We start from the raw sequence: 18,846 nt of genomic DNA, 5'->3' as shown, positions 1-18,846 counted from the left end.
CTTCAGCTTCTTCACCTCCTATTTAAGTGATACTTCCAGAAACACTGTTGTCATCACTCGTCATTTACAAATCCCTCCGGTGAAGTTAATTGGTTTGACTTCCAGGTGCTCACAGAGCCGTCTGATGACCCCGAATGTCATTCAGTCGCTTTAACATCAGTCTATTATTCTGCATTAAATACTTACAACCAGAGTCAGTCACAGTTTGGAGGCAAACGAAAGTCGTCCAGGAGGTTTACTAGAAATTTCAACAATACAAATCAGGCATTATGTTTCGTGAACACAAAAGAAAAACAAAACAATAAATACAACAACAACAAAAATGCATTTTCAAATAAGATACATCAATATTAAAGCACTGCACTGCAAAATCACTCAATGTGTTGAAACTGACCGTGAACACCAAACACAGGATTTTATAGTGGTTCAGAAACCAAAAATGTGTCAAATCTTATTTTGTGCTAGTTTTCTTACTTGAGGATAAAAAAATTTTTTTAAAAACCACCAAAAAAGAAGTTCAACCAATTCCTGTTAAAAAAAAAACAACAAAAAAAAAAAGAAGCATTTTCACAATAAATATATCAAACACCACAAGTGAGGAAGGAAAAATATGTATATCTCTCCAAAATAAACAATTAAAACATAACATTTAAAAGTAACCAAACAACATCTGCTGTTTATGCATTTTCACTAAAAAGACAGGAGAATAGTGGTAGTCGGGGTTTCACACCGTACAGTTACAGAAGTAAGATCAAAACATGAGCTATTCGTTTACTGTTGAGATATGCAATCCTTTTGTTTGTTGTTTATGCATCACCATTCATCTCTCCGCTCACTAACCGTGCTACATGTGCGTCCTGGAGCTGCCATTAGACTCGACTTTAAAAGAGGTGATTTAAAAACTGCACATCACGTCGAGGATGACCAGCGTCACATCCTCAGTGTTAAAGAGTACAGTAGTTTTCCACAGTGCTGGCGAACAGCTAGTGTTGAACACAGTCTCTATTTATAGTTTTTTTTTGTTTTGTTTGTTTTTTTCCAGGGCTTCGTTGCTCTCGTCACGTCTTCGGTCTGACAGCAACAGACAGGAACAAGCGCCCCGGAAAAAAAAAAAAAAAAAAAAAAAAAAAAGTGTGAAATGTGCCGACCGCTGCGGCGCGGAGTGAATTCACATCCCTCCGAGCACCAAACAACACTTGGTGTTGCGTAATCTAACATGTATGTACCGCACACGCTCAGCTGACCGTCGCCATCTGGTGGTCGGAGCGCGTCATCGACTCACTGACATTTACAAGGACTGAAGATCATATTTCAGACTTGCAGTCAGCACATTGCTTATAAGCTACAGTTCAAGTTGGTTTGATTTGTCTGCCGGGGAAAGACTTTATTTTTCTTCCTTTTATAATGATAAAAAAAAAAATTTAAAAAAAATCGATTAACTTAATTTGATGTTATGTTTGAATGTGATTTTGGTCGTGATTTTTAAGAACAAGGCAACTTTGCTGTGCTCTCATGAAGTGCTCCACGTCACATAGTTAGTCCTCATGTTACCTCGAATTAAACACCCTCCAGATCGCCAACGTGTATTTGAATCGAAACAGCAAAGTCGTGATCCGCTGACCGGTTTTCCCACTTCTGAACGACCGTTTTCTTCTTTTCTCTCCCGACCAGCAGGATCCAAATCCACAGAGAACATTTCCCCCGCTGCTCGTTTTTCAAAAAGGGACTTTTGAGTAAAAACCCAGGAGTCGGATTAGTTTAAAGTCCCACCGCGCCGTCGTCACGAGAAAAAACAGCGGAGAAACTGGGACGTTTATGTGCTGACTTTTGAAGGTAGGGCGGGGAGAGCTCGACCGGAAGCTAAATCTGGTTACGATATGAAAGCGTCCATCATTTGAGCTGAACACTGATTTCATTGACGGCCGATACAGACGGGGTACGACGCCCTCATCTTTGTTTTGTGTTATTTTTTTCTCAGCAGCGTCGCGTGGAGGATGGGTATTTGGTTTTCAGGCCCTCTTTGAAGCTGCGAAACAGAACCCGGTTGTGTTTGTTCTCCTCGTCTTTCTTGGCGTGGAACTCCCCCTGGATCTTGAAGCCGCGGTGCACCAAGAAGGCCGAGCTCAGCACGGAGAACCTGAATCCGGCCACGTGGAGCTCGCAGGCCTGCGGGGAGACAGAGAACAACGAGGGATGAGAGGGGCAGACGTGGAGGGTGGGAAGTGACGAGGATTTTTATATTTTATATATAAAAAGGTGGAGAGGCGGTGGAGAGGAGGTGGAGAGGAGGTGGAGAGGAGAGCATGACAGGTTGAACGGAGAGCAGAGGAGGTGAGAATAAAGGTGACGGAGGGGAAGTGAGGAAGAAGACCAGAAATAGGGCAGAGACTTGGAAAAAAAAAAAAAAGAAGAGCAAAGGAACAGGGTACAGGTATATTATGGACGACATTAATTATGAATAAGAGGTTTTTAAATGTGATCTAGTCCATTTTGAGTGCGCTTTTGTCAAATTCAGTTAAAAGAGCAACTTGAGGTGGAAACAATTTGGCCAAAACACAATCGCAAAACATTTTTTTGGCTTTTTCTCACAACAGTTTAGCTTTTTTTTTTTTTATCAGCGTTGTTGTTCAGATTTTAAACTGTTAACTGAGTGTAAACGAGCTTCTTGTGAAACAACAACTTCGCTTCCCAACTTCAAACCCGCTGGTTTTGCACGAAAGGAGGACGTCTTGGCCCGGTTATCTGCCGGCTGCACCAGAACCCCGTTGACACGTTGGCTTCGGCCGGTGTGACATTTCACTAGACACGATAGGGGGAAAAAAAAAATCTCATTTCGACATCCACTTCGTCACAGTCTCCATCAACATTTTACCGACCTGGCTGATGCGATTGAAGCCGTATTGCTTGAAGCTCTCGTCGTAGAGGGGCACGGTGTGGGGCCCGATGTAGAACGGCTCCCAGGGGTCCACCCAGACCAGCGTGTAGGCAACTTCCAGGGAGTCGCTCCCTCGAACGTGGCTGTTGATCCACTGCGAGTAGTTGGTGGGCGCCTGACAGCGAGGACACAGCTCCTCGTAGAACGGCCGGACTTCGCCGACCTGGTAGAGCTGAACCAACTCGGACTTGGTGGCGGGCATCTTCCTGGCGTGGCGGATCTCGAAAGCCGGCAGCACCAGCACCTCGTCGCTCGCCGGCTCGCGCCTCATGATCATGGCCAGGAACTGCTCGTGCAGGTCGGCGCTGGGCATCATGTCGATGTCGATGACCAGGACGTGGGAGCACTCTGTGCCGCCTCGGGCGACATTGCGAAGGAGGTTGTTGGGGTAGGAGATGTTTCCGCCGATGGCGTAGTTCTTGTGTTTGTCCCGGTGGGTCTCCAGTCTGGAGAACACGGAGGCGCAGTCATCCAGCCCGGCAAAATGCTCCCGGTCCTGTTCGGGGAAACTGGCCATCTCTCCTGACAGGCAGACCAAGTGGAAGTCCACCAGCGCTTGGATCTGAGGGCAGAAGAAGCTGAGCGCGTAAACCAGAGCTGTGGCGAACTTGACATCTTCTCCGTGTGCGAAGATGGCCACAGAGAGCGGGTTCTGCCACCTCTCCAGCAGAGACTCCAGGTGGTGCAGGTTGTTGATGGTGGTGTGCGTGGCCAAAGCCAGGATGTTGGCGCTGGGGTCGGAGCCCGGCTTCAGATTGGTGGTTAAATCACTTTTGATCAGGTTCTTGTAGACCCGGTACTGGCCACTGTTGTCGAAGATGCCCCCGGTGGACAGCGAGTACCTCAGACGCTCCTTTCGCGAGTTTTTCTCGGGCGGTGCGTTTTTCTTGGACCCGGAGCTCCCGAAGAGCTCCGAGTACCGGTACCGCTGCTGCTTGCCGTGCAACTTGGACAGGAAGGAGAGGTACATGAGCTGCAGGAGCGCCACGATCAGCAGAGCGCTCAGCACCACTTTGAAGGCGGAACATTTCTTGGAGAGATGCATGCCAGAGGAACTACAAACCGGCCGATTACTGTCCACAAAGCAGGTCCACACACCGGAGCTCGCTGCCGCGTCCCTCGAGGGCTGGCTCGGCTATTTCCGTCCAGGCGTCCCGGCTAACGTCACCTCCATTGCTACCACAATGCTAACAGTCCGGCCGACCCGGGCTGGAAATGAAATAAACATTTGACTTCATTTATTTTGTTTTGCCGGCTGACCCAGATTTTCAATACGACTCACGACAGCACGAATAAAGCAATGAAACGGATCCAGTTTGTTGGATCTCCATCAAATCACAACACCGCTGTTACCGGACGAGCTGCTGCTGCTGCTGCGACAGCGGCGCATGTTGATGCGCAATTAACGTAATGTCTGGAGGAACAGCGCGCAATTGGTGCTAATAGTCACGTGTCGCACAAACCGCTCGTCAATTATCACATGTATTATTGTCGTCTATAAAAATACACCGACATACGTATATACGGCATCTGGACGAGGTGGCCGAGTGGTTAAGGCGATGGACTGCTAATCCATTGTGCTCTGCACGCGTGGGTTCGAATCCCATCCTCGTCGGGATTTACTTTTTACATTTTTTGTATTTGATATCACGTGTTTTCCGTTTCCGTCGAACCGTATCTTTTGTATAAATAAAATAAAATAACGCGGGGATCCATTTTCCGTACACCGTTTGCCAATTTTGCTGTTTAGATAGAAGCGGAATTCAACTGTGTTTTCACCCAAGTACATATTCAAAGTACTTGTACTTTACTTGTGTATTTCTATTTTATGTAACTTTATACTTTACTAAATCTCAGAGGCAAATACGTGTATTTTTTTTTTTTTTTACTCCCCTACGTTTGTCTGCAACGTTAAGTTACTAGTAAAGTTTTAGATTAAAATCATGACACCCTTCCTGTCCAGAGGGGTCAGTGTTCCTCCAGCAGTACTCAGTGTTTCTGATCAACTGCAGGATTCAATTTGAGAAAATTGTCATACGTCATGACGAAGTTAAAAACAGGCGTGTTTTTCTGATCTAATGAGAAATAGACTTTTTAGGGATGTGTGACTCTCACAGGAAAGTGAAGCTATAAACATACGAAGATAGATTTAACCACCCAGCAATGATCTCAACCTCAAACATCTTCAGTGGTGAAATGCAACAAACACATTAATGCAGAAGTATTGCTATTATTACAAACATATAATATGAAAGTAAAACACTGACCATGTCATTTTTTAATACACTAGATTTTAAATGTACTTTTACTGTTGATACTTTTAAGTATACTTTGGTGCTAATACTTTGACTTATGTTGTGAATGCAGGACTTTTACTTGTAGTGGAGTATTTTTACACTGGGGTATTAGTACTTTCACTCAAAGTAAAAGACCTGAATACTTCTTCCACTCCTGTAAACAGCATGTTGTCATGCAAGTGGACCACCCTCTCCATGAAATTATAAATTATAAATTCCCTTTGCCCGAATCCCCCCGAGAATCTTGAATGCACTTTATTCCTAATATATATATGATGAGTCGACAGTGCAGAGACTGTAGTTGTGAAAGTAATCATTCGTGTATAATGTACCAGTGCTTACAGAACACAACAAAGCGCAATTGTTAATTTTTTTTAAATTTATTTTTTTATTCATGCTCATTAACAAAAACATGTTTGTCCTTACAACACAAAAAAAACAAAAAACAAAACGCACGTCAGGTCCTCGGAGGCATTTCCTCAGTTCAGACAAAATCACTTTTAACGACTCTGAGCTGCAGCGTTTCACACAGAATCAAAAGAACAAGAAGTTTTCTCGTGTTTCTTTGCAGCGTGTGTGAAGATAAACCGACGAGGTAGAGACGCGTTTACGGCATCGTCTCGTGTCCGCGCTCGGGAAATGTGTCCCGGGACCTGCTGTGCTCCGCAAAGACGACTTTTAGCTCGACTTGACTTTCAGGGCTCCGTGAAACCAACGGTCCGCTCCGCTCTTTAAGTTGTTAGTCCTAAAATCTGAAGTGTGTAAACTCAGAAATGATCAAATTTGTAATTAATTACCGCGCTGGAACGCAAACAACTTTCATTCTGACACAAAATATTGACGCCGTGCGGCTGATTGAAACGACCGAGTGTAGAATACTTCGCAGACTTTTTTTTCAGTGATTCCCAAAATCCAGAAAGTTTTCCTGTGTGTTCAGATTTCACCACCCAGATTTTGTGACTCCAACTTTTATGTTTTCAGGACTGCAAGAAGTCCACAGAGCCGTTACGGTCGCCGTCCGGCACAAACTACGACACTAAGACGCCGGCTCCGCTTTTGGACCCGCCCCCTTCGCTGTCCCCGGAGGACGCCGCCGACTGTCCCGGTCCCTCGCCCTCGCCCTCGCCCACCAGCCGGATGTTGTAGCGTTCCCGGTACTCGGTGAGTTCCCGTCCTTTCGACTGCATCTGCGTGTTGATGGACTCGATTATTTTGGAGATCTGTGAGGACAGAAAAAAAAAAGGAAAAAGCACTTGATGGTTCTCCCGTTCGCTGGTATGTGACTTCAGAAAGAGACCTGTGTCGTCCCGTCGTCCTCCGTCACCTGCTCCTTGTTGGTCTCCAGGGCTGGGAGGACTTCTTTGACCGTCCGCTCCACCAACACTCCTCCGACCAGACGGAAACACTTCCTGGAAGGATCCACTTCTCTCAGGGTGTCGATCACCAAGCTGGCCGGAGAAGAACCAAAGAAAAGTCAGAAATACTAAGAGATGATTTCACTCCTCCTCCGTTACCATGGAAACCACTGAGTTAAAAGATGGAGAGGACGCAGGTGACCTCCGACCTGTGCTCGTTGATGTCCATCTCCAGCTCCGCAGACTTGGAGGCCATGCTGCGCTGCTCCTGACGCATCCTCTGGAAGGTTGACACCACCTGGCACGGACACGCACGGACACACGCACGGACACACGCACACGCACACACACATTAGTTTTATTCTGCAAAAAAACGTGCTCCTTAAAGGACGAGCTATGGGGAGCTAGCGTTAGCTCAGGCTAGCGGCTTCATTGAACGCGGCCGAACAACAACAACAACAACAACAACAACAACAACAACAACAACAACAGCGAGCGTCCCGACTGGAAGCAGCCCCAGGTGGAGGTGAGGGTACCTGTTCGGCCGACGGGCCGGACTGTTTCCCCCCGGCGCTGTTGCTGGTCTTGCTAACCGCGCTGCTACTATTGGCTGCCATCTTGGAAGGGTGTCGCTGAGAAGGACCCCGGGCGGGACGTGTTGAGCTGGGTCACGCGACTGCCTGTTTACAAATGCAGACCAGTTTGAAAGAAAATGTTTTTCTGGCTATCTCTTGCTCCCATTTTTATTCAGATTACAGATATAAATGTTGTAAGCCCTTTTCCTTTTTTAAATGATAATTTAATGTAATAGAAGAGGACCACAATTGACTTAAAGTTGCTCTTACAGTCGGCCCGATATATGATTTTCATACAATAACTAAGCTGTAAGGAAGCCTCCATCATTCCTTACCAAACACATAACCTTTTCCTTTAGCAAAGACACCTTCTCACCTATAATTATTCATTGTATTAATTTAAATATTTTTTTTAATTATTTTTTATTTTTACACAACTCCTCTCTAATAATTTGCTGAACGCACGTTGTAAATCACGCAGATACCAACACTCCCCGGTAGGTGGAGACGTTGCGCGTCGTGCTGGTTTCCAGCCACGACGACGCAGCAGGGAAGAAGAATGAAGCCTGAATCTTCGTGAGCTGTTAAAATGAAACCAACATGGACCGGAACCGAACCGAGAAGGTGAACCTGTCCGATGTTCGCGGTCAGGTGCATTGTGGGATCGTCTCGAAAGTGTTTGGTCAAGATCAAGCTGCAGAACAGGTGTGTTTGTTATTGAGAATTTATTGTTTTTACAGCTCACAGCTGGTCCTCATAACTAGTTCATCGAGGTGTTGAAAGGAATGTGTACACTTTAAGGTGATATTTGCAAATAAAAAGTGGTTCAGTGACATTCAAATACTAATTTATATTTCAGATAAGGCATTTAAATTAAGATTATTTAAATGCCTCCGTATTCCAGACAGACCTGAGCTGTACGATGTTACACTAAGAATAACAAGTGCAGTTAATGATCAGCCATTGTTGACCTGATGTGTTTCTTTCTGTTCACTGGATTCAACAATAGCCTCGTCTTTCTCTCTTCTTCTCACAGGATGTCCAGTTCGTCTCGCCCGCTGGCGGCGGTCTGCCAGGTGACGGCGACCCCTGACAAAGAGGCCAACTTCTCCGCCTGCGAACAGCTGGTGGAGGAGGCCAAGGAGCGGGGGGCCGGCATGGTCTTCCTGCCCGAGGGCTTCGACTACATCGGATCCAGCCGAGAGGAGACGCTGTCCCTGTCGGAGACTCTGGACGGGGACATAATCTGTCGGTACACTCGGCTGGCCAGGTGGACAAAACAGTTTTTAAATTCGCTTTTATCGAAGTTACGCCTGCTGAAAAAGGAATCATCTTAAGTCATGATTTTTCCTACGTTTCTGTTGGTGTTTCAATCAGTTTTTTTTCTTCCAGGAAGTCGCAGGTGTGGCTTTCTCTCGGAGGATTTCACGAACGAGGTCACGACTGGGAGAACGACAGACGAATCTACAACAGCCACATCATAATAAATGATAAAGGTGCCGTCTCGCTCTTGCACTTATTAAAAAGGACCCAAACTAATTGTTTGCCTGATTAAATTCTTTTACACCCGCAGGTGACATCATCTCCGTCTACAGGAAGTCCCACCTGTTTGATGTGGAGCTACCAGAGAAAGGAGTGTCCCTCAAAGAAAGCGCCTTCACCATCCCGGGACCCTCCCTCGTTGCTCCGGTCCAAACCCCCATCGGAAAGGTGCTATTTTTTATGAGATTATACATGTCGCCAAACGGACCTGCGAGTACACATTCATTCTTCAAATTAGGCGGGTTGTTTTTTTTAGGCTCCCACTCTCACCAAAAAAACTGCTGAAGTGTTTGTGGAATATAAAAATATATTTATACTTCACAAACCTAAATGTACAACGCTAAGTATCCCCAAATTATGCCACGTTAAGGTTGTTTTTGTTTTTTCAAAGTTCTTGATTGGATCACCTAAAACACAGAATGATGTGGTCCATATAGGGAAGTCCTGTTCTTTTCATCATCTATGTCGGACTGAGGATTCTGGAGAGAAACATGTTTAATCATGAATTGTACGTTTTTGGCTCTAAATAGTCAAAACAGCACCGAATGTGACGATGAAGAGAATTTTATTTCCAGGCATGTTTTGGATCCACTTTGTGTATTTATGAAGGAGCTTTAAGGTCTTTTGTCGTCCATTGTGTTTCCACTGAGTCTCTTGTTGTTGTTTTTGTTGTTGTTGGTATAGCTGGGCTTGGGGATCTGCTACGATCTAAGGTTCCCAGAGTTGTCGCTCGCTCTGCGACGGCACGGCGCCGAGATCCTGACGTACCCGTCAGCCTTCACCGTAGCGACGGGAGCTGCTCACTGGGAGGTGGGAGGAGTCATTACAAGACGACTGGATTACTGGAAGATATAAACCGGATTTTGATGTTTTTTTTAATAAATATGTACTTTATTCCCAGGTGCTGCTCCGTGCACGAGCAATCGAGACCCAGTGCTTCGTCCTGGCGGCGGCGCAGGTCGGCCCGCACCACGAGAAGCGCTCGTCGTACGGCCACGCCCTGGCGGTGGACCCCTGGGGCGAGCTGCTGGCCGACTGCGGAGGGGAGAAGCCGGGCGTGGTGCTGGTGGACGTCGACCCGGAGAAAGTCAGCAGAACCAGGACGAACATGCCGGTCCAGCAGCACCGCAGGGACGCTGCTTTCTACCACAGTCTGGCTCAAACCTGAACGTGACGGAAACAGACAGGCTGATCGAAGACAGATTGAAACTACAAACAGGAAGTTGTTTTAAAATGAAATGCTTGCAGGGGAGCTGAATACGGTATTCAATTTATGAAGCTGGATTTACACACAGCAGACTTTTTCTATTTGTTTTCAGGCTGTTTACATTTCTGTCGTGCTGCATTGTGAAAACGTCAAGAGAAATCTGCTTGTTGGACCGGAACCAGCCGACCGAGACGGTGGAAACACGAATTTACTGTGCAGAGAGGAGCCAGATTAATAATGAGTAAATATCCGGCGAAGTTCAAACATGAAGCGGTTGTTCTGGCCGAGATCAAATAAAAGTGATTGAGTTGACTGCGGCTTCAGAAAACAACCAGTTTTATTAGTTTCAAAGTTTTGAGTCATAACGTCTCCACCGCCGTAGATGATCTCGTTTCCAGCCAGTAAATCTCACCGACAGCCTTTAATCCGTTCCGATCAAGAAAATCAGCCCAAGTCGTCCCAGAAGAGTCTGTAAAAATGATGTTACTGAACTCGATCAATAGATGGTACTATTGGGCAGTGAGCACACAAGACACTGGAGGAAATGGCAGAGGCTATTATCAATATACTGTAGATTAATATGCGATATTGACGGGGTGAGAAAAACTACCTGTAATTTTTCCAATATCAAATCGCGTACGATTGTGTTGAAAGATGATATGATACTATAAACTCATAAATCTACTGACACATCACTCGGTTCGTCTTCTTTTGTCCGGTACAAATAAATTCTTTGCTTTTTTTCTGTCACTTCATTTAGAAAATGATTAAAAAAAAAAAAAAAAAAAACGTGTTTTTGTTCCATTTTTAGGACTGAATATTTTATTTTATGTTGAAAGCAGTGTTGTATATGAAGGTCTTTTTGTGCCTTTACTTTGCAAGCAACAAAAAACTGTTTTGATAGCAAATTTCTTGCACTGCAATCAAAAATCAGGTTTATAAGTAAAAATACATAAACAGAATATAAATTATTTGCATTGCAAACAAACTGGCTCTCACAGTTTTGTTAGTTTTGGTCACAGAATTGAGAATTTTGCTTCTGAAACGAGATTTTTTTTTTTGGCTGCAAATTTAAAACCTGCATAATAAAGGCACAAAAATATCTTCATAACTGTTGGGCCTCACAATCTCAAACTCTGCCCACTGGTGACTTTACAAGCTGAGTCACATGCGACACCGTCAGCTGGTTTGAGTGGAGCTCAGTCGGGACACTTCGCACGAGGTCGCGAATCTTTGGTCTGAGTTTTGGTTTTTACACACTTGACAGGTTGCAGTCTGCGACCTCACAACTAGATGGCACTAAATCCTATGCAGTGCTTATTTTTTTATTTTTTTTAATATATTTTTAAAATATATCATTTTAATATTGTTTGATACTGTTATTTTTTGTTTTAACTTCTTTGTACAGCACCTTGTAACCTTGGTTTCGAAAAGGTACTTTATAAACACGGTTTGTTGTTATCGACGATACATGCTGATATGTTTAAAATCAGGTTTTTAAATGTTTGTTAGTCCAGTTTATGTGTGGATTTGTTTGTCTACGCATTGAATTATTACGACTGTTATTCTCTTCTTTTCTTTTTTTTTTTTAGGAAATAATTCACGGCAGTTGAATGACGTCACTGCACACTAATGACAGGTTTCAAATTGATTTTATTGCCACGGAATGTTCAATTTGGGGTCATTGTGATTAATCGCTAATCAGAGTGGTTTAATCGATTAATCGACCACTTGCTGGTAATCCCTCCCGGTCTTTTCTGGTCGCCGACTCCATTGTCCTTCCTTCTGTCCGGCCCGTCTGATCGCAGCGGCCGGACGGACGCATCGCGGATCAGCTGTTGTCCTCGACGGGAACAGGAAGTGAACGTCACCGACTCAGGAATGGGACGGAAAAAAGAAAACACCATCACGATGAGGAGGAGGAGAATGTCAGATCCCTTCGTGTAGGAAACAGAAACCCACTGCTTCAACTCAAGACAGGAAAAAAAACAAAAAACGGAAAAAGAAAAGGATGAATTGTCGCGTCCGAGCTGGAATCGAGGCATCGGGGAGGTACGTCGCTCCGTGTGGTGTTTTAATGTCGCGTCTTTAAACCTTCATGGTCGCTCAACTGTTGGAGACGTGTGTTTGGACCAACCCAAGGCCATCCATCCATCATCCATCCGTCCATCAATCATCCATCATCTAATTATATCGGGAACTTTCACATCGAGCTCGCGCGCTGGTTAGCTGCTTAGCCGCTTAGCTCGGTGTCGGTGTCGGTTTGGTTCGGTTCGTGTCTTTCTTTGCGTTGTTTCAGCGGACGGTTTGGCGGACCCGGGGCCCTGGGCTTTGGGGGGAGGGGGGGGGGGAGAAGTCAAGGTGCACACGGTCCCCTCCTGCACACCTCCTCCGTGTAATGCGGATGTAACGGTAATCGCACGCGCGGCTAACTGCTGAGCGCGTGCGAGGACCGGGAGGTTTTCACTGCCATGCTGGATGTGTCGTGGTTGTTGTTCATCATCAACACCGGCGGAAAAACAACAACAACAAAAAGTCTCGTCTGTCCGCTTGGTTAGATTATATGATTTAAAACACGGTGACATTCATCTATTTCATATTTTACAGCCTGCAGCTCCATTTATTGGGTTCATCTTGCAGTCTAACTTCTTGTGAAAGTAAACTAACAAGCAAAGCACTTGATTGCGCAATACTCTTAATTTTTAACTTATTGTTATTTTTTTTAATACAACAACACATTTAATGGAATTAGGTCAGATTTGTACAGGCTGCTTGGTTAAAATGCCAAACTGTGGCTCTGCTCTACATAAATATTGCAGTCTATAGATATTTACAACAGCTCTTATTTGATTGGTAAAATAATAAATTCATTAATCAACAGAAAGATTACTAAGCAATTTATTTGACTTGTTCACTGGGGACACACTTACCAAAAGATTCACTGATTACAACTTCTTGGAAAGTGAATATTTGCTTGTTTTCTGCGATGGTAAACTGAATATTTTTGGATTCTGGAACTTTTCTTTAATACATGAAGTATTAAAGTATGTAAACTTGGCGATTGAGTAATTACAATGGCCACTTTTCACCATTTTCAGACATTTTCCTTTAGATGAAATTGATCATTTATAAATCAAGAGTGAAAACAATTGTTAGCTGCAGTCACAATACTTTTCTAACACTGAAATTTTGTTTTTATAATTCAAACTACATATAGTTATTTGGTTACTCTTTAAAGAAAATAATGAATTCCAGCTGACTCATAATACATAATCATAATACAGTCCATTGACATTAATTCCATAAATTATAATGTGATTTCGCCAGCTCTAAACATACTATATATCATGACTGATGAATCTGTCGATTACATTTTTTAAATGTTTTTTTTTTTTTTTAAATAAATGCCGATCACAAGTTCACGGACCTTAAAGTGAGGATTTCAGACATATTCTTTGGTTCAAACACCAGTTTAACACCCAGAGATTCAACTCGTGATGATATAAAACAGGAAAGCAGCAAAAACTCGTCTTTTACAAAGCTGGAGTGAACATGTGTTTGGTATTTTTCTTTTATTTCTAATAGATTTGAATCAATTAATTTGAAAAATGTGTAGATTTTTTTGCTGTAGTTTGTGGTCAATGTGTACGATATAATGTGAGAAGTGTGTGCTTCATGTGTCTCCAGAGGATCCATTAACTTGAGAACGTATTTAAGGTCATTTTTTTTTCTAAGCGGACCTGAAGTTGTCCCTGCTAGTAGTGGCATGCAGTATAATCTGTACTAATATTCATCTTAATCCATTTAACGGGCCGTATAAGTAATCCAAAATGTTAAACATAAACTCAAGTTAATGTGTCCCTACTCTCTTCATTTCACATATTCATCCATGCTGACTTTTTTTCCACCCGGCGGTCACGGCTCGGTCACTGCAGCGCTCTCTATTTGATTTGCTGGGTTAATCGGCTCTCCTGATTGGATGATGTCTGTCTGTCCGACTGTCTGGGGGGGGGGGGTGTTTGTCTCCTTTTCCACAAGGTGTGACTTTTGAGTTTCGTTCATAGTCAGACAGCCGTGACCTTTTTTATTCAGTCGTTTGTCCCTCCTCTGACGTCACAGGTGAACCCATCGTTAAGATCAGCTGGTTTTCTTGGTATGCTGAAGGTCAGCGAAGAGAACAGGTGTTGGAGAAATCGTGCTCAATCATTGGCCGCAACTTCCTTATGCGTCTAAAAGCACCGTGTGTTTTAGTGAGACCTGCTTTCACTACATGATCAATACCACACATTACAGAAACTTGAGATACTTTAATGAACTTTACTCCTTTACGATCAACATTCGCGATTTCACCAGTCTGAAACATTTGAATTCAATTTTTTTGTTTTTTTGTAATGCAGGCTGTACCCACTGCTGTTAAATAGTTTTCTGGTTTCGGCTGAGTGAACACACACACACACACACACACACACACACACACACACACACACACACACACACACACACACACACACACACACACACACACACACACACACACACACAGAAGAAGGGTTTTCTTGACTGGCTGTATATTCCTTTACTTTTGATTGTAGACCAGATAGAAAAGTATGATTCATGTTTCAAACTTCATTTGACAGTAAGAACATCTTGTGTTTCTTCAGTCGTGGCCAGAACAGAAACTCCCTGAGACGTGGCAGCATTTTATTGACTGGTCATTTACATGATGTTCATGCCGGCTCTGCATCAGGCACATGTAGAGCAGCTGGAGCTAATGATAATTTTGGTAGTGATTGACTTGTTCATTTTTGTGGATAATTGATGAGTCATGTGGTTTATTGAAGATTTAGCATTTAGCCTCCCCAAAAAGTCCCAATTGTTACTTTTATAATAACAAGACACAGAAAGCTAATGATCATGTTGATATCAATGTTTTAGATATCATAAAATCTAATAAAAGCCATGATCAATTTTTTTCTTTTCCTTAAAAAGGAAAAAAAATAGCTAGTCATAGTTCTCTACCTTAAAAGAATTATTACAACCTTTTGGCCGATGCATATGCCAACACTTATTGTTATCTGTGTGCAAATATAAACAAACTACACGAGTCAACCGATTAAAATCGACCTACAATTCTGCTTTTATATAGGAGAGCTTCATTGGTTCCCATTAGGGCTGCAAATAATGATTATTTCTATTATCCATAATCTGTTGATTATTTTCTTCATCAATCGATTCATTGCCTGGTTTGAAATTAAAAATGTCAGAAACTGGTGAAAAATTGTCAACCAGTGTCTCACAAAGACAGTTGACCATTCATTTTCTGTTGAACAACTAATTGTTGCAGCTGTGGTTCCAGGACCAGATGGACGGGCAGCGGGTGTGCCGGTACATCTGGTGCTTGTACACATCTGGTGTCATAAGAAAAACTGCATGTATACAAACTTCCTGCAAACAATGACAGAAGTTTGGAGAGAATTTCAGTTCTATTATCTTTATCCACTAATTTACTGACAACTAGTCAGTTTCTGCTTCTATATTTGCTCAATTTTGAAAAGAATACCACAAAAAGTCATAAAATATGTGCAAATTATTATTCAATGTGGAGATATACAGTACTTTTTCTGTGAGTGAATGAAAATATAAATTGCTAAATGCAAATATATTTGTTATGAGCTATTTCCACTTGTTTATCAATATGGTCTGAGACAGACTTCGCTGCATGACTCCACAACTTCAGCGGGCGGCGACTCCGTCGGCCGTCTGACTGAATCATGATGAGTGAGTGAAAAGATCCTCGCTGCGTTGGAGCTGCCGCCGTCGGATGTTTTGCTACACAGCGATCCCGGATATCGACTCCCTGCGTGCGTTATGTGTCAAATTGTCGGCCCTATCTACGGAGGAGGTGGATGAGGAGGTGGAGGAGGATGAGGAAGAAGAGGTGGTGGAGGAGCAGGAGGGGGAGGAGGAGGAGGAGGAAGGGGAGAAGGAGAAGGTGGTGGTGGTGGAGAAGGAGGAGGAGGAGGTGGTGTCCGTTAAGAGGGAGGGAAAAACGCTGAGTCACATCTCGGCAACAGTTGCCCAGGCAACAGGTCCGTAGTCACCAGCAAGGAGGAAGATAAAGCCGCTTGATGCTCAACTGCATTGGCAGACCCTGCAACACACACACACACACACACACACACACACACACACACACACACACACACACACACACACACACACACACACACACACACACTCCCCCTCCTCCTCCTCCTCCTCCTCAGCTTACCCTCATCCTCAAACGACAAACTGAAATCTCACTCCTCGATAATCAACACTCTCCCGCCTCCCCGATGTAATTACTGTTTTGATTTCTGTTGCAAAGAAACACGACCACGAACACCGCAGACTGTCATGATGATAGTTATCAAACGTCAGCAGCAGACAGGAACACAAGGAAACACGTTCATCCTAATAAGAGCAGTCCATTTAATATGATATCTCTAACCTCTAACGTGCATTTTATATTCTCACTCTTATTTGTCCCGGAGAGCTGCGCTGCATGAATCAGCGGACCTGACGTGCGCGTGTTGCCTTTAAATGTCCGAATTAGCACGAAAGCTTTAGTCTAAATCCGAAGTAAATCAGTCGAGGAAAGTTTGGTTTTGATTTTCATGTCAGCTGTGAGGTGGTCGCTTTATCATTTAACCAGAGGTCACATGAAGCGCACCTCGACGGTCTGTGTCTCGCCGTTGTCTCTCCAAACGAGCTGAATTGAATTTGCTGATTTGATTTGATGTCATGTAGCTCGAAGGGAAGTCCTGTCTCGGGGTGAATCGGTGTGATTGTTAGCTCGGGGGAAAGTTTCTCTTTCCTCCTTTGCCTCACTAAGTAGAGTTTGTTCCAGTTGCGGATTACCGGGGCTTCGGTTCTCAATGTTGGCGTTTGATGGTGCCGGCTCGGTGCTGCGGCGTATTATCACCGTCACAACACGTGTCAACATGTATTTGGGAGAGGCCAATGATTTCCAGCACAACAGAGTTCGTGTCACTGTCGGGAGACATTTTACTACGTTAGCTCAGGTTTGAAGCAGTGTTGTAATCACACATGCTTACTCAGCACACACTAATGAAAATATTCATTTGTGTTGTGTTTAAATTTAAAACTGTGAATTTTGGCTTATAAATAGTACTTTCTCAAATTTTGATATTGGTCTTAAAATTCTGCATCGCTGGGGCTCCGGTATGATCAGAATAAAGTAAAGTTGGAGGTTTATTCATTTACTTTTTTTTTTGTCAAACATTGGAGACATGACAGGAGGCCTGTTTACTATCAACCAAATCTCACAAAACATGCTGACACTACAAAACCACTGTAATATGCGGCGGTTTAGAGAAAAATGACATTTAAGTATGTCCCAATAGAAGAATGATTAAAATGTTTTTAAATTCATTGGCTCTGGTCTGATTACAGCCGGGGGGCTCATGGCGCCCCTCGTCTCCCTTTGATTCCGTTCTGTCTTTACACGAAAGGAAAAAAAATGCTCGTAAGTGATCTTAACCACAGGAGAAAGAAAAGATGATGACATTTCTTTGCCATGAAATAGCAAAGAGGAAACTAGTTCTTTGGATTTTTCCTGTGAGACTGAAGAACTGCGTTTCCGACTCAAAAAAACAAACTGGAGGAAAGCTGATGTTTTATCCAACTCTCTCCCAGTCTCACTTTAACAAGCTACCGAGAGTTGAAAGAGAAGAACATTGTGCTCAGGAAATGAACTACTTTCTTGTGCTGCAACATAGAAAAACAAAGAAGAACTGCACGGTCAGCGCTGACTCGCCAGGTTGCATTTCTGACCATATCTCAGTCAGTTTCCTGACGTTTCCTCTGCAGGAACTTTCCTCAGAGTCGAGGAACCTTTTAAGGAGCTCAGTTCCTCTAACTGTGTTTCCACCACAGGGACCACAGGGTCTTGGATCAGTACAGGGCAGTAACGCACCTATTTCCTAACTGATGTTAAAACTCAGAAGAACAACAGGCATTAGTGGACTAATTTTCATAATTTATTGCAGTCTTTAAAACGGTTGTGGGAATGCAAATAACAATAGGCTGAAGGAAGTGAAAAGGAGTTCCTGGTAGTTGTATTTCCAGGGATTTATGATGTCACGCATGCAAGAAAACAAATAGACCCAGCCGCTGTTTTATTATGGGTGTGACAGAACGTGCCACGTGTTTGACAGTTTAAACCACCAGGTTTCTGGCTCTGAGTCAGTTTATTTGACTATTTAAGGATTTACTCAATCAAACCCTAGTTTGAGAGCATGTTTTTATCACTAGATTTAAAAAAAAAAAAAAAACTTTTCATGTTTTTAGAGAAATCCACTTCCTAAATCAATCCTGAATGTCACTTTTAAAGGTCCACGTCGCCCTTCAGGAAAGAAAAATTAAAGATCGTGTCGACTGAGACATCTTATTAGGCCCAGGTTACCTTTCTCAGAGATATTAGAGGAAAACGGAGCGGCCTGTCAGCCTGTGAGGGATTAATGAAGATCTGTTAGGCCACAGCACCTGCCTACATTACCCAGCACCACCCTGCACCACCCAGCACCACCCTGCACCTGCTGAACTCTGGTTCTCTCTTTTGCATTACTGTTTTGTGAATCATCGTGACCTGAGGCTGCTATTTCTATAAATATCTTCGGGTCATCTTTAATTTTCAGGGCGTCTTTGGCTTGTCATTGGCTTCTGTCAGTTCCTGAGTCACGTTGTAGTTCCCAGGAGCGCCCACAGGGGGGCGTGGTTTGATGTGCTGCGTGTTGATGCTGCTGTTCTGCTCTCTCTCTCGAGGCGGCAGGAATATTTTCACCATCATCATCCTCTCTTTTGTCGGGAGGATGTCCCCGTGTCATTTTAATCCCTCGGCCTATAAATACACCACCGAGCTGAGCAGCGAACA

General features: G+C 43.7%; 4 protein-coding genes and 1 non-coding gene across 8 annotated transcripts in view; 3 read left to right on the top strand and 2 right to left on the bottom strand.

Annotated features, from left to right (window-relative positions):
• Window positions 1-217: 217 nt before the first annotated feature.
• On the bottom strand, window positions 218-4,309 carry b4gat1 (beta-1,4-glucuronyltransferase 1). The gene is made up of 2 exons (XM_069714813.1): window positions 2,877-4,309; window positions 218-2,166 (listed from the first exon to the last, which is right to left on the bottom strand). The coding sequence occupies exons 1-2, from the start codon at window positions 3,978-3,980 to the stop codon at window positions 1,975-1,977; spliced, it is 1,296 nt and encodes a 431-aa protein (XP_069570914.1). The 5' UTR covers window positions 3,981-4,309; the 3' UTR covers window positions 218-1,974.
• A 159-nt stretch (window positions 4,310-4,468) lies between these two features.
• On the top strand, window positions 4,469-4,550 carry trnas-gcu (transfer RNA serine (anticodon GCU)). Its single transcript has one exon. It is a non-coding gene; the product is annotated as a tRNA-Ser (tRNA).
• A 1,043-nt stretch (window positions 4,551-5,593) lies between these two features.
• On the bottom strand, window positions 5,594-7,230 carry pfdn2 (prefoldin subunit 2). The gene is made up of 4 exons (XM_069714794.1): window positions 7,124-7,230; window positions 6,797-6,885; window positions 6,557-6,680; window positions 5,594-6,452 (listed from the first exon to the last, which is right to left on the bottom strand). Exons 1-4 carry the CDS (start codon window positions 7,202-7,204, stop codon window positions 6,261-6,263), a joined length of 486 nt encoding a protein of 161 aa, XP_069570895.1. The 5' UTR covers window positions 7,205-7,230; the 3' UTR covers window positions 5,594-6,260.
• A 442-nt stretch (window positions 7,231-7,672) lies between these two features.
• Window positions 7,673-10,606, top strand: nit1 (nitrilase 1). The gene is made up of 6 exons (XM_069714793.1): window positions 7,673-7,867; window positions 8,199-8,432; window positions 8,555-8,658; window positions 8,736-8,872; window positions 9,389-9,514; window positions 9,606-10,606. Exons 1-6 carry the CDS (start codon window positions 7,800-7,802, stop codon window positions 9,870-9,872), a joined length of 936 nt encoding a protein of 311 aa, XP_069570894.1. The 5' UTR covers window positions 7,673-7,799; the 3' UTR covers window positions 9,873-10,606.
• A 1,071-nt stretch (window positions 10,607-11,677) lies between these two features.
• clcn3 (chloride channel 3) overlaps window positions 11,678-18,846 on the top strand; it is a 34,685-nt gene continuing 27,516 nt past the window's right edge. Inside the window, exon 1 of one of the 4 annotated variants that reach the window (XM_069714812.1) lies at window positions 11,678-11,963. The gene's annotated coding sequence lies outside the window, so the exon portion shown is untranslated. The remainder of the gene's footprint in view (window positions 11,964-18,846) is intronic. The other 3 variants (XM_069714808.1, XM_069714807.1, XM_069714811.1) reach the window with 3 other exon arrangements.

Source organism: Brachyistius frenatus, unplaced genomic scaffold, assembly GCF_029030835.1.
Source record: "Brachyistius frenatus isolate BFR_SWC_R1_liver_20210118 unplaced genomic scaffold, ASM2903083v1 Contig_135, whole genome shotgun sequence".
In the NCBI taxonomy this organism is placed as follows: domain Eukaryota; kingdom Metazoa; phylum Chordata; class Actinopteri; family Embiotocidae; genus Brachyistius; species Brachyistius frenatus.
The sequence above is the reverse complement of the archived record's forward strand: the minus strand, read 5'-3'. Positions and strand labels throughout refer to the sequence as shown.